Source organism: Chiloscyllium punctatum, chromosome 9 (assembly GCF_047496795.1).
Source record: "Chiloscyllium punctatum isolate Juve2018m chromosome 9, sChiPun1.3, whole genome shotgun sequence".
Lineage (NCBI taxonomy): Eukaryota > Metazoa > Chordata > Chondrichthyes > Orectolobiformes > Hemiscylliidae > Chiloscyllium > Chiloscyllium punctatum.
Window position 1 is genome coordinate 101,849,681 of NC_092747.1, and position 14,529 is coordinate 101,864,209.

The following is a 14,529-nucleotide window of genomic DNA, read 5'->3' on the forward strand; positions in this document are numbered from 1 at the left end:
AGACAAGATGGACCTGTTCACAAAATGTGTCTTTTTACTTGTTTGCTCGCTGATCTGCCACAATGCAGGAGAGACGCGAATTAACATGTTCTTCTACTCCAGCCGCTTCCATTCAGTTTCTGTCTGGTGCCTTTGGAGCAATCACTTTTAAATCACTCTTAGTGTGCATTACGGTTATTGGTTAGCTGCAGTTTGCACAGTATCCGTGAATCATTGATCAATTTAGAGATTTATTATCCAGTGTTTAATACACTAAGACACACACTCGCAATGTGATTGGTTAATGTTTATTGCCTGCTCTGTCCCATATATAATGGCTACAAAGATTGTTAACAAAAGCTGTACTTGGTCAATGGCTCGTGAATACATTTTGATCTTAAGAGATGACCAAAATATTGTCTTACATGGGCCAATAGATTTGCTTATTAATTAACGATGGAAGGGATTTATTGACCGAAAATTCTTGCGCAGCATGGCTTAAAGGGATAGACAATATGGTCGAAATGGAATTCTTGTTTCAGGAATAAAAGTGCGCTCGAACCTCCGTTAGGAGGAGCTTGTGATGTGAATTCAAGTTTCGGGCAGTTCACAGTAGCTGTTCAGCATCAAACCGGACCCAACCGAGTACACTATAGGTGTCAGCACGAAGGTTTACAAAACATCCGCCTTCCTCTGCTGACTGAACCTCCTTCCTGAGTTCCAATCCGAGTCAGCATTAAGACCGTGCAGTCAACGTGATGCGCGTTGCACATTTTACGGTAACCCAATAACTCTGAACTTGCGATCGTCTAATCGCAGTGAAATTAGTGAGTGTGTGTGAGAGAGAGAGACAATAGCAGTAGCACACTGCAGCGATCTCAGCCTACACAATGCTGTCTCACGGGGCCAAGCGTGTGTATTTGTGTTGGCGGGAGAACTTCAAACAAGTCAGCGATCTTTCCCCACACTTCGGCTCCTCTCCCCAAGCGCCGTGTTTCCAATTGCTCGCGCGGCTCGGCTCATCCCCTTCAAACTGTTTCTGATTCCGTAACAATTTACAAACCCAACTCAGCAACCTGAGAACTCAGCACGGCCGAGCAGAAAAGCTGGATGCTGTGTTAGATTTTGCGGGTTAATTGTGCGCGATTTTCGTTTTATTTACTGCTCCTGCAGATTGTGAAACGTTGCCTGTTTGTCAGACCCACTTCAATCGCGATCTACGTGTGTCTGTGGTCAAAGCAGCTGCTTTTCTTAATAAATACCCCTTCCATCTGAATTGAAATGCAAGTTCTTGAAGCGCCCTGACTTCAATTAAAAGCAAACACAATTACACTGGGTCGTGCCTGGAATACAAGTTCGACACTTGCATCTATTAATCATGAGATCCTTCCAGTCGCTATTTAAATGAACTTCAAGTTTGACTGTCAGCTGCATTGGGAGCTAAGCCCTGTTTATTCACAGCTCCTAATCTCGCATATGTAGCCCTGTTTCTAAGGTCAAACACAGTCGTTTTTAAGGGGATAACTATAAACAGAGTCTTCCCCATGCAATCATGCCGTTATTAAAAGACGGTTTCTGGGGGTATGTGAAGCGGAGCAGAGACTTGTTGACCTGGGGGGTATATGCAACTTTCCTCTGCTCCCGGTTAGATCAGGAATGGTGCCCAATTCTCGAAAAAGCTCGCCTAATACAAATAAGGGTCGCACTGTGACCAACCAGTGCTGCTTCCCAATACCTTAAATGTTGCATAAGCAATTTCTCCGGACCTCGGCGAATGTTCACTCGCCTCCTCCACCACCCTCCCCTATTAGATAGATACATTTTCCAAATCAGCTGTTTTTGCCCCCCACCCCATGCCCCGCATGGAGATAAGAGACTGTGATTATAACTCAGGATTTGTGAAAGGACGATAACAAAAGGACAAATTGAAGTCGTTTGAGGGCCTCTGAATTTGAAATGATCTTATTGATCTGCTTTGCATCACAATTCGCCGCTTCCGCACTTAAAGGCTGGCCATTCTTTATGTTAAATCTCATCGGTGGCCACCTTTCAAGTAAAAGGGGGAGGAGGGTAAATATCTTTCACTTAACGTCAGGACTAATAATTGTCCCCTGCACTCACAGACACCGGCCCTTTTATCTTTGAGCATTTTTTAAGGAGAAATAAAATGAAGGGAAAACTCTCCCACGTGTCGTATTTAGTCAGTTTCTCGTTCCGTTTGTTTCTCAGAACTTCCCCTCTTTCCCAGCAAGGTGGATTCCAAGCAACTTTGGACCACTCAATCATATTGTTTTAGATAAGGATAATCTTAACAAGATCAAAGAGCGGACCTGCACAATGGATGGTATAAATTCCATCCCACTGCTGCTAATCACATCCATACTGTCTAATTCATATTTGTCTATAGAATTCAGATTCGAGAATCGATCCTGTGCAGTTATTCGCTCGATTTGAGGGTATGACTTTGTGGTCACAAATTCCCATGGTTAAGATAGAATTTCCCAGCCCGGACAGCCAGTGTTGGGAAAGGTTGACCTGGTTGCTCTGCCCTGGTGTGTTTTTTTTTAATAACTTTGGTACTTCTTGTTGTTTTCATATAAAATCATAGGAAGGCTGCGCACTGTTTACTCTCCGGGTCTGAACGCACACTTTCTAATATCGCAACAACATTGATTATCCTGTTGCCAAAAACAAAGCGCCGATGGAGCTGAATAGGTAAACTCATCTGGAGGATGCAGAGACCCACATAACCACCTCCCCCCGTCTCCCCCGTCCCACCTTTGCTGTACAGAGGGAGACAAGCTGCGTGTGGAATTTGATGAAGCTGCAAAGTTGATCTCTTGACTTACAACAATGATGTTTCCAATGTACCGAGGAATGGACTTACATTAATTTATTGTGCATGTGTGTGTGTGTGTGTGTGTGTGTGTGGGGGGGGGGGGGGGGGGTGATCATTTGCAGTTTGATTGGGATTTTTTTTCTTTCAAAAGTGGGGGGTACGTAATCGCGATACTGCCTGGTTATCCTGTTCAGCGGTGGGTGGATTTCTGCTGCTTGCTACTTGGCGAGTTGATCCCTCGGCGTTTCCACGAGATTGCAATTAACAGATCCGAGAAGTGATTTATTTGTAAACTCGGCGCGGTTCGGCTCTGAAACTCGCCGTCTCCTTGGCTGTGCGGGAACCTGATAAAGCTGCTCGCTTGTCTCTCTCTCTCTCTCTCTCGGTGCGAGTGGATAGGGTGCTATTTGATTTATTCCTGGCTGGAAAGTTAATTGCTCCGCCCCCGGGATACCGTGTGACATGTCATTCCTCCTTTTGATGTTTATGTGTGTGTTATGTGTGTGTGTTTGTCCGACAGTCTTTCGCCTCCTCTCCGCTTCTTCTCTACAAAACAACAATAATAACAACTTCAACAGGCGGGTGGAGGAGCCGAGAGCAACTTTGATCAGTCACAAAACCCACCTTTGTTTTTAAATGAACGTGTGTTGTTCAAGAGGAGAAATATAGTGGGGATTTTCTTTTTGTTTGTTTCTTCCTTTCTTCCCCCCCCCCCCCCCCAATTTTTCTATGTACCAGCAACCATGGCCGTTCCGGTTGCACTGATCCCGCCAGCTCCGGTGAATCAGACTCCAATCTCGACTCCTTCATCCTCCTCCTCATCTTCCTCCTCTTCATCCTCTCCTGCGATCACTTCCTCGGCAGCCGGAGCAGCCGCAGCGGGGCCAGGGACAGCGGGGACAGCACAGAGTTTATTCCGGGCGGACGGCGGCACCAAGCCGGTGTACTCCACGCCGTCTCCGGTCGAGAACACGCCGCAAAACAACGAGTGCAGGATGGTGGAGCTGCGGGGGGCCAAGGTCGCCTCGTTCACCGTGGACGGACACGAGCTGATCTGCCTGCCCCAGGCCTTCGACCTCTTCCTCAAGCACCTGGTCGGCGGGCTGCACACCGTCTACACCAAGTTGAAGAGGCTGGATATAACGCCCGTGGTCTGCAACGTGGAGCAAGTGCGGATCCTGCGGGGTCTGGGCGCCATCCAGCCCGGGGTCAACCGCTGTAAGCTCATCTCCAGGAAGGATTTCGAAATCCTCTACAACGACTGCACCAACGCCAGGTAAGAGAGAGAGAGAGTCCCGGGCCACGCTATGATCTGAGCTAGCAATGATCATCGAGGAGAGAGAGGTGGAGGGGTGGATGAGGTGGGGAACAGAGAGGCTCCTAGTGACCAGAGAGAGAGAGAGAGAGACCAACACAGCCAACAATGCGGGCTCAGGGAAAGGGAGGTACCAGCCCTCACTCCCAACAGCTCCCCCCAACTTGCCTTCCCTGTCAAATCTTCCGCCCTCCCCTGCAAACAAAAGGAAAGTTTCACTCTTATTTTCCTTAGCAGCAGAAATTTAAGGCCGGTTAAAAAAAAAGTGATAAAAGTGACAGTAATTTGGGCCCCCTTACAAAGGTTAAAGAGGTGGTCTCCCGCTCATCTCTCCCCTCCTCACCTCCCTCCTCCTCATCTCTCCCCTTCCCCGTCTCCTCCCTCTTCGTTTCCCCATCTCTCCCTGCTCATCTCCCTCTTCCTCACCTCCCTCCTTCTCATTTCCTTCCTCATCTTCCCCTCATGTCCCCAATCTCCCCCTCATCGTTTCCCTCATCATCATCTCTCCCTCCCCTCGCTCATCTCCTCCCTCTTCATTTCCCCTTCATCTCTCCCCCCATCTCAACCCCTCATCTCCCCTCTTTCCCAGATCATGCCCCACTCCCACCCCTAGCCCTCCACCCTTACACTCACATAGCCTTACAACTTCTCTCCCCACCTTCTACCCCCATTTTATACACACACCCTTACTCCGTTAACTCCCTCAAACCTCCAGCCGGGCGGTTTCAGTTTTAAGTTACGAATTTCCAAAGGGGTGTTTTCTTCAGGTCCAGCCATTTGAACTACTCTTGGGCAAACTCCCCAAACTGTGTGAAACGCGACAGGCACCCAACGGTTCAAGCAACTCATAGTACTTGTTCCGTGTCCCCTTGTTTCGGCTCCCAAACACCGGTGCTGATGGCTAAAGTATCTTAACTGACACCTATAAGTGTGTATATGTGTGTGTATACATATAAAAACCTAGTTTCTTTATGCTACATTATACACCAGCTGGGTTTCCCCCCCCCCCCCCCCACCCCAACTTCTAATCCCACCTGCTGATTCGATCAGAAAGCTTTGCCCTAAAGTGAGATAATCATCGCCAATCCGAACATGCATTCGAGCCACAGGTGACCTTTTCGGAGTGGGATCCACCTGAGTGGATTTTCTGAAAACTTCGAACTAGGGTTGAAAGAAATAATCTTCCAATACAAGAAAATGCTTTGGCAAAAATCCATTGTACGTAAGGGTATGTTAATTACACCCTGTTCTGGAGCTTTGCAATGTTCTCCCTCTCTTTATCCTCCTTTAAAAGAATCCAATTTTTATCAAGTTGAAAAACAAAGTCAGTCCCAAATGACAACTTTTGTCCCTATTTTGTTCTCTAAACAGTGCTTTAAGTTAACGCTTTATAATATCTCTCACATACGTATTCAAAAACAAATTTCCAAGTAGTATCTTGGAGGATATATGTGTCTGCAACTTCCTCCCCTTTAAAAACTGGCAGCAACTTTCAAGAAAGTACTTGTTAGAGGCAAACTCGAGAATCGCAGTCATGCATTCTGCAGTAATAAGCGTTGAAATGTTTTCTACAACGTTCTACATACACATTTTCTGCTGGCTCACGTCAGTCCTCCTAAATTTTAACATTACAAAAGGATTGTGTTTATCTAGCCCTTGGATAATTACTAGTAACATCAGTTTCAAAGGAGATAAGGTGTAATTGGCAATACCTTTTGTTCATCCCCAATAGTGAAAGACTTCCATGAATAAATGCCTAAACTAATAAAAAGCCATTGAGTATACCCTCACTTGCATGATGTGTTCTAAAATAACAAGCTGTACCAGATGGCTGCCAACAATTGTGCTGTTACACCACCCATTAATAGTTTTACTTTGATCTTTTCTTGCTTTAGAATATATGGCACGTCACTGAGTTCTTATGTACAATGTGCTCTTTAATGATCCATATCAATTTTAAAGAGAGTTCTGGCTATATCACATGTTGGAAGGACAACATTCACAGCACCCACATTGATAACTCTCTCTCATTGCCCTCATCAAGTTTCTGTTGACTTAAAGTAATTGAACCAGTATCCATGTTTTCTTTTTAAAATATAAACCACCTTTCAGAGTTTAAAGCAATATTAACATTAAAAACAATACTTTTATATTTGTTGCTTATTATCACTGAGCCTGACATTTCTTTTTCATCTGGAGAACCTAATAGTAAGTTGGAACATATTGTTACCTTTTTCTGGCACAATGTAGTCCAGTGTTCAGATGCATGATCTCATCCCATGGAAGAGTTACTTTAAAATATGTTACCTTGGTAATTCCTTATTGAAAGATATCATATTAAGGTATAGGTAAGGTGAAATAGATGATCCTTAGCCTCTCTTGTTGAGAAGTTCACAATGATCTGTGGCTGCTATGGTTTTTAGAATGTGAATGCAAGCAATATTCTTTTTGGAAAGAAAATGTTGTGTTACCCTGTTTTAGAATCTTATCAAAGCATAGAACGTATGCCCAATTAGCCAAGGTTATGGCACCTTGTTTGGCCACCTCTGTCATTTAATGCTCATTGGTGCATAAAGAGGTATTGTGTCAATTTACCCTTCAGATAATCAAAAAGTTAACACAATGCAATGATGAAAATGACTTCATAATATCCAGTGGAACAGTGATAAACTGTTTTGAAAATCATAACTTTACCCCCACCTCCAATTGACAAGTGTTTATTTTTGTTATATGTATGATTTTAGTTTCTTTCATCACAGTTTAATCCTGTGTTGGAGCATAAAATATTTACTGAGTGGAGAACCTTCATACACTGCACAATTACTGCATGCATTACTGTACAGTAGGACTAGCTTTTCCTTAATGCAGTAATATGGGATGTGACATTATTTTGCACTGGCAAATACATAATCGATTTATGCAAATCTGAAAGTGCTCAACTATTGCTCTAAATTTTAACAAAAATATTTGATAAAAGCTGAAATTTTGCCTGGAAGATCATTAAATCTTTGGTTAGCGGATTTGCTGTGCACATTTTTAAGTAGTATTGTATTCAAGTACCTTGTTTATATGGAAATAATTTGCTTAATATTTTAATATATACCATTATTGGCTGCTACATAATTAACATACAAAACCACTTTTCAATCAGTTTTCTTTTAGAATTGGGGCATAACATTTAATATTGTCAGCAAGTTCCTACTTTATGAATCTTGCTCTGTGAAAATACATTATACCATTGTTCAAATCCAGTATTCTGTGCACATTACTTGAATAGATGAATGCATAATCAAATGTATCAATATTCTTGGATCATGCATAAGAGCTTGAGCAGAATGCAAAATATGTTATTTCACTGGTGAAGTAAACTATACATTACCAACATATTGACTATGTCCAAAAATTATACTTTCTTTAATGCATACTGTGTACATACCATGATAGTTTTCTTGCGGTGGTGGAATGATTCCTTGGGTTATTATGTACATTGATGTTAGTGCTTGACTCCAATACACATATTTCTGTTGAAATATTTAATTAGAACTCAATACTTTTTGTTGAAAATTATCTAAATATACCCCTGATGGATACAGTAAATTTAAGGAAGCCAAGGGTGTCTCTGCTGATTTTCTCTCCTATTTCTAATCATAAACCCATGACTTGGATTTTTTGTACAATTTTAAATTTTCAAATGTAACATCAAAAAGTCTTCAATGTCTCATATTACTGAGTAAATGGCACATTTTCAGGAACTATCCAGGTCGACTGACAAATGAAAATTTGTTCTACATTATGTTTTGCAATTAAATAAATGCAACTGCTATCATTATCATATTCCACATTATAAGCTCATGCATTGTATACCACTTACAAAAATAGTGTTGCATAATATCAGGAACAGTACAACAATTTCAAATCTAATTGTCAAATGTATAACTTTTTTCCCTCCTTTGAAAGGTTTTCAAAAAAAAATTGCTTCTGTTCGGGAAAACTGAACAATTTTAGTGAAAACTAAGTCTCAACGACAACAGCAAAATTTCAACTTTATGGTGCCAAAGTCTAAGTAGACACAAGTATAGGAGGACCCCATCAAACTGTTCATGGTACAAGCTGCATTTCCATCAGAAATCCAGTGAAAGACTTCAAAACAAGAGGCATTACATTGTAATTATCTGAAGTTTTAAAGGTGTATCTAATAATTTCTGACCTACTTTGTGATCCATTGCATTGTTCATATTAGTTTTTGTACAATATATTCCACTGACTGACATTTGTAGAAGAATCCTGAAGTGTGTAACTATTTCATGCCTACTAATTAGTTTATTATGTAGGTGATTGAGGCAATAGGCTAAAATAGGGAGAGAATATGCAACTTTTTTCTACTGATGTGACTCTTTACCTGTAGGTAATTTATACTCAGTCCAGGATGAGAAAAAAAGAATAGGAAGATGACAGTTGTGATATCAATGGCAGCATTATTGAAAGGCGATGCTATATTTTATATTATCACTTGAATGTGGCAGAAACTGGCATAATTTTTATGAAATAGATATCAGAAGGGAAGCTCCGTTTATGACGAAAAAGACCACAACTGACATCGAAAAGCAATTATGTCATAAGCTTGAATTACTGCTTGATTTCACATGCTGGAGTCTGATAGCAACAGTTTGATAAGGAAAGTATATTTTTTTAAAAGATTTAAGGAAAATGACAGTTTGGACTGTTATTAATGCTTATCATGTTAATAAATATTTGAGCAGATTGAAGGACTGCCTTGCATGATAAGGACTTCTTAAATAATGTTTTCTATAATTACCCTAAAACTTGTCTGTGATTTCTGAAATAATCTGTTTTATTTGTTCTAATTGAAAGAAAGCAATTGTCTCCAGAAAGTATGCTGGATGACTTTAATGTCAAATGACTTGCTTTGAGTCCTTTGCAAGAGCTATTGTTCTTTGAATAATTATTGTTTCTTTCAGTAATTTAGCAGAATGGGCTTCGCAATTGATGTGACATGGTTAGAGAATCATCTTAGAAAAGGTAGCCATTAATAGGAGAGGTACAGACAGGATGCTTAAGAGGGAAGGATTTCTGAGACATTAGCTTAGTTGTCAAGCTGACAGGAAGTTGTTACATGATGTTGATGGACAACTAACGTCCCTTAAATGTTGCTTTCATTACATAATTTCAGATTGTTGGATAAACATATATTTTAATAAAGGCTCTGTTGTTGAATAAAAAAAGGCTCAAGGGCCACATAGTTTATATCACAAAAGACTAATCAACCTGCACAACTTTATGTGCGTACTTCCAAAGTCTGATCATTTCAAAGTTAAGTACACTTAGATTAGAATCAGTACTGGAACAATAATTGGCTATTGAGTAATAAAGGAACAGTAATTTTGACATAATACCCGCAATAAAACTCTGCGTATGTGTATATGGGGGTGGGCTGGCCGTTCTTTAATGCAGTGATACATGGGAGTTTAATGGCAGCGAGTTGCTTGGATAATACAGGAACACACAAGCCTATAATTGCCTTTCAAAGCACCTGGTAGTGGCTGTGAAGATTGATATCAATCACTTTCACAATCGCTCTGAACTATTTCAGGAAGCATTGCATCATGGCTGAAAATGCAAGCGTCCACATAATCGGAATTAAAGGCATCTTCCATCAGACAGTGAGCAGCCTGGATCCTTGCACTGTAACACCATTTAGCTGACCACTTCTCTTACAGTGGGGCTGCTAACTCATTTGTTGTTTGTGATGCCATTTGGTGTCATCCGATAGTTTGACAGCGAGATGCGCCTGCTGCCAGGGAGTGTCATCAAAAGGTCATGGTTTCTAAGCGGTATTTCAATCAAATCACTTTGAAAAGACTAGATTAAAGGGGCTGCATCCCTTCAGCTGTTATGTGCGAGGTATCATACCAAACTACCAAAACTCAAACAAACATGCCATTATTGTACTATTAACCGGTAGGTTATGTTAAATGCCGTGAATTACAGAGGAACACGCGGCTCAAAATGCCAAGCAAGCCTGTTTGCAAACTGAGCCTTCAAAACTGGAAATGATTCCCACCACTGGTAATGTGAAATCACTTCAATTAAAGTTTAATAAAAAAGACAAGAACGATCGAACTCTTGTTCCTGTCAAGGCCTCCCTGCGATCAAAGCATCATTTCTCCTTCTTTCCCAGCCCATCTCTTAATGAAGTCCAATTATATTATCATAAATCGACAGCAAACTGGAATTGATGGTCTTTGCAAGAACACAAAGTTAAGCAACCCCACGCTCACAAACTTGACGTTGGCTGCTTTACGCCGCGCTAAAACTTTTCTGCTTGTGTTTTTTTTTCTGTAAGTAGAATAGAACTTCTCAATACGGAGATGCCAATGCTCACAGAACAAGTGTGAGATGTTGAGAGAGGAATGATCCGGGCTGATGCCATTGACACTGTTGCATTGAGCTGACTGTTCTGCTTTCAGTCCGGCAACATGTTCTTTAATACTTCTGGTATAACGTTCATAGATTAGTTTCGGGAGAAGACACTGTGTGTTTATCATGTGTATTTAAAGTTGACGGTAGTTAGGACTGCTGTGCCTCCGTGAGGGAAAGAACAGTCGGACGAAAAAAGACAACTTTTTTTCTCTCCCTCTGCCTGATCCGTGCAGATTTTTTGTTGTTGTTGTGTGAGGGAAGCTGTGTGGTCGCTTTATTTTATGTCGCCCATTGGGGGAATTGCTGGATCAGATTCAGATCATATCGAGTGGAAATGGGTGCTAAGATACCAGTCACCCAGCAACCGCATCCAAGCGGGAATTGGGATAATAATAACTTCAAAAAGGAACGACATACGGCTGATCAGGGTGGGAACCAAACTGCTTGAAAAATGAGACAGTGCAGAATTCACTCAAGTGGCCTTAATGCCAATTAAGGCAAAATGGTGCAGTCTGATCCAATAGAATCATTTTTCAAATCATCTCGTTTTGAGCTCGACCTCTTGAGTAGACGATTGTACTTATATAAAACAAAGTCTCCATAGAGTCTTTAATGTGCTCCTTTCTGTTACTGTGTTAACTGCCTTGCAGCTTTTGGAGAGAGAGAAACACTGATTCAATGCATATTTGCAAATACAGTTTGCTCTCTCATTTTTTAAGTACATTGAACGGAGACCCTAACAAGCTTTAACTTGGTTCTTTTAAGCGCTCAGCATTACTTCTCAATGTCCGGTGGTCAGCAGTTGATGGGTTAATACTTACCCCCATGTGTTCTCTGCCTCACAAAGCCGCCACTAACGCGGCGCTTCAATGAAACCCAAGAGTCGTGGTCTGGGCTACCTTTAAAGAGACAGTGGTGCTTCACAACGGCCCCTCCTCCTTCTCCATTCTGTTTAGACTGCAATTCAAGGCTATGAATAATCCAAACTGCATCACCAGTACCTTTTTATCATGCAGCGACCTTCTCCAAATGTCCAATGCAGTGTGTATAACGATTCACTTGATGTGCTGTGAAATAATATTTCAGAAGGACGGTGGGGGGGGGGGGGGAGAAGAGACTGCTAATTGCAATGTAATATTACTGTCATGTTTTTTTGAATGTATTACTGCTGGGGAGTGAATTAGTGAATAATCAATTACAGTGGCTGAAGGCGGATTCTGCTGTGTATCAAGACTCGCTTCAATTAGGGGGCAAATTCGAGAAATGTGCAGAATTGGTCTGGATTTGTAGTCCTCCAAATCCCCCCCCCCCCTCCCAATATTAAAGATCTACACTACCCCTTGTCACCACACCCATCGTAATGTTTGCCTCCATAGAGTTGACAACCCACTTCAAGAAGACTTGAAGGAGACAGGACTTGGGTCTTGGTTAGGCTTTGGTTTTAATACGATCACGTACAGAAATTGATTTTCTTCAGAAATTAATTAATTTTTCATAGCGCCTTAAGCTGCGGTTAAAAAGAGTGCACACTTGCCTGTTTTTTTTCCAGAAATATTGCCTAATCATATTAATATGATTGCCCCAAGGATGGAAAGATAATTGTACGAACGCATTTGGAAATATGTATCACTGCGTATTTATGATTAGGTTATGCAAATCGCCCATCGCCCGTCCTTTGCAGCCCCAGATCCTCTAATTAGGATTGATATGCTGAATAGCTGTTGCTGAATCTAAATACAAGCATGACCAAAAAGCATAAAATTGGAAATGACAGGGCTAGAATTTAAGTAAGTATCGTCCGACTCTTTTTCAAACTTGAGTGGTGTAAGATAGCTACAGGAAGGAACGTCCCAATGACCTTTCACTGATCTCGCCCATTGTTAACAGTGGGTAGGCAAGTCATTTTCTAGCTCCGAGCGGCTCCTGCTTCCCATCTGCGGGGTGATGGATTGCCGTGTTTCATACATTTTAGCTTTTGTCTGACTGTCTTGCTGGGGGAGGAAAGACAGACACAGTCAACGAGTTTTCAGCAGCGATTACAAACACAGCTCCGCTCTCTCTTTCACATGTAAAGACTCAGTCCTGGGAAGGTAAAGCGTGGCCCCTGACTGATTGGGTTTGGACGAGCGACAACGGAGTTGAGCAACGCTTCGACCCCGATGGTAACCCTTCACCTGCGACGTGCAAGGAACAGAGGACCGCGTCAGCGGAGATCTTCAAGTGGCGATTTTGACGATCTGCCGGCCTGTTTGGCTGACTTCTACAGTCAGTGTTTGGCAATAGCACCTCGTTGCCCCATTCGCTGCTGGATAGATCGCCGCTAACCGCAGTTACTTTGAAGTTTGTAATTTGGAATGGATCTGAGAATACCTCGAGATAAAAGGGGGAGGTTGTATATGTTGTCCGGGCAACAGAAAGAGACTTGGTTTCTGAGTATTCAAGCTTCCTACTTAGCCCATCAGAAACTTCAGCATACTCTCAAAGTGGTGTGAATATATTTCTGTTGCATTTACAATTTGCTAACAGTGTAACCAACTAGGGAGATTTGCCTGTCTGCTTGCTGTTTCCCCTGCTGTATAAACAGAACCTGCATATAGTCAGCACAATAAACGCCGTGATTAGCGTTATAAGGTGAAAGCTGTACAAACATTTCATTCAGTAGGCTGCAAGTGGCTGAAATTATCTCTCATAATAAATAGTCAGGAGAATGCAATTAGGTCATTTTTTTGAAACATCCAGCCGGCGCACATTAGACTTGTTTTACCCACCACCCCCTACCCCCAAACAAAAAAAAACTCGAAAAAGCAATTTCATTAGAAAGGGCATTGGAAGTAAATCAGAGGAGTTGAAATATCGGTTAGTTTTGGAGCTGAACAGTTCGACTGTCATTTGCCAGTGGGCTGTTGACTTCCACAGCAGGTTACAGAATGATTTGGATCATGGGTATGTTTTAATTCCATTGGCCCAGACCATCCAGTTGTTTTGATAGCCACCAGGCACTTGGCGGCCTGCTGTACAGAAGGGTGGAGCGGTCCCCGAACTGGCTGGATAGCCCCAGACAGTTATTAAAAAGATCAGTTTTTCAGCTGTTAGTAGAATGAGGGAGGGATGGGGAAAGAGGAATGAATTGCTTTCCGGATGCCAGAGACACCAATACAATACATGATTGGGATGGGACGGGACGGGACGGGGTGGGGGGAGGGGTGGGATTTCGCCTGCTGTTTACGTGCGAGCTTTGGAACTATTCCAAAACATTCGAAGGGGGGACAGAGAGGCTCAAATGCTGGGGATACCCGAACGCAGAACGTGCTTGATAAAATACCATTTCATAACTTAGAATTCCTTGACGCTACTTCTCTTTAAGTGCAATCTTGACATCCTTGATTAGAATGCTCACTAATAATAACACACTGCTTAGACTTAGTAAGGGAACAATTGTGTTTAAGTAAATTGTACTATATTGTTTAATTTCCGCATCTGAAGGAACCCACTACCTGATTTTAAAAAATACATTAGAATAGGTATCATATTTCCCATCAACAATTACTTGCAAATGAACAGTCCTGTTTGTGTAATAAATATGCATACAGGCTGAATGTGTAACACATACATGAACTGTCCCTTCTACGCCACAATTCACCATAAACTCCAAAAACGCGAATGCGTTTATTAATGAAGTTCAGGGAGCGGGCGTAAAGTTTCCTTAAGTTTGCAAAGTGTAATGATAACCTGAAGGGTGAGAGGGGACAATATTTTAACAACATTAATAACCATAAACGAAGAAAAAAGCACATAGTTGTTTAATGACGTGATAGACGGTCTGGATAAGTTTTTATTTTAATACTCAGCAAGTTAGAAGCCAAAGCTTGACATCAAATCGTTTAATCTGTCAAAACGAATGCGAATTGAAGAAAAATGCTTAAGCAATCTTTCGGAAAGTGCAGTGGGAATAGCA

General features: G+C 41.8%; 1 protein-coding gene across 4 annotated transcripts in view; it reads left to right on the forward strand.

The window, feature by feature from the left end:
* Positions 1-2,992: 2,992 nt before the first annotated feature.
* LOC140481571 (dachshund homolog 1-like) overlaps positions 2,993-14,529 on the forward strand; it is a 593,017-nt gene continuing 581,480 nt past the window's right edge. The window contains exon 1 of one of the 4 annotated variants that reach the window (XM_072577986.1): positions 2,993-4,094. In XM_072577986.1, the coding sequence (XP_072434087.1) occupies positions 3,562-4,094 (533 nt within the window). In that variant the 5' untranslated portion in view covers positions 2,993-3,561. The remainder of the gene's footprint in view (positions 4,095-14,529) is intronic. The other 3 variants (XM_072577988.1, XM_072577987.1, XM_072577989.1) reach the window with 3 other exon arrangements.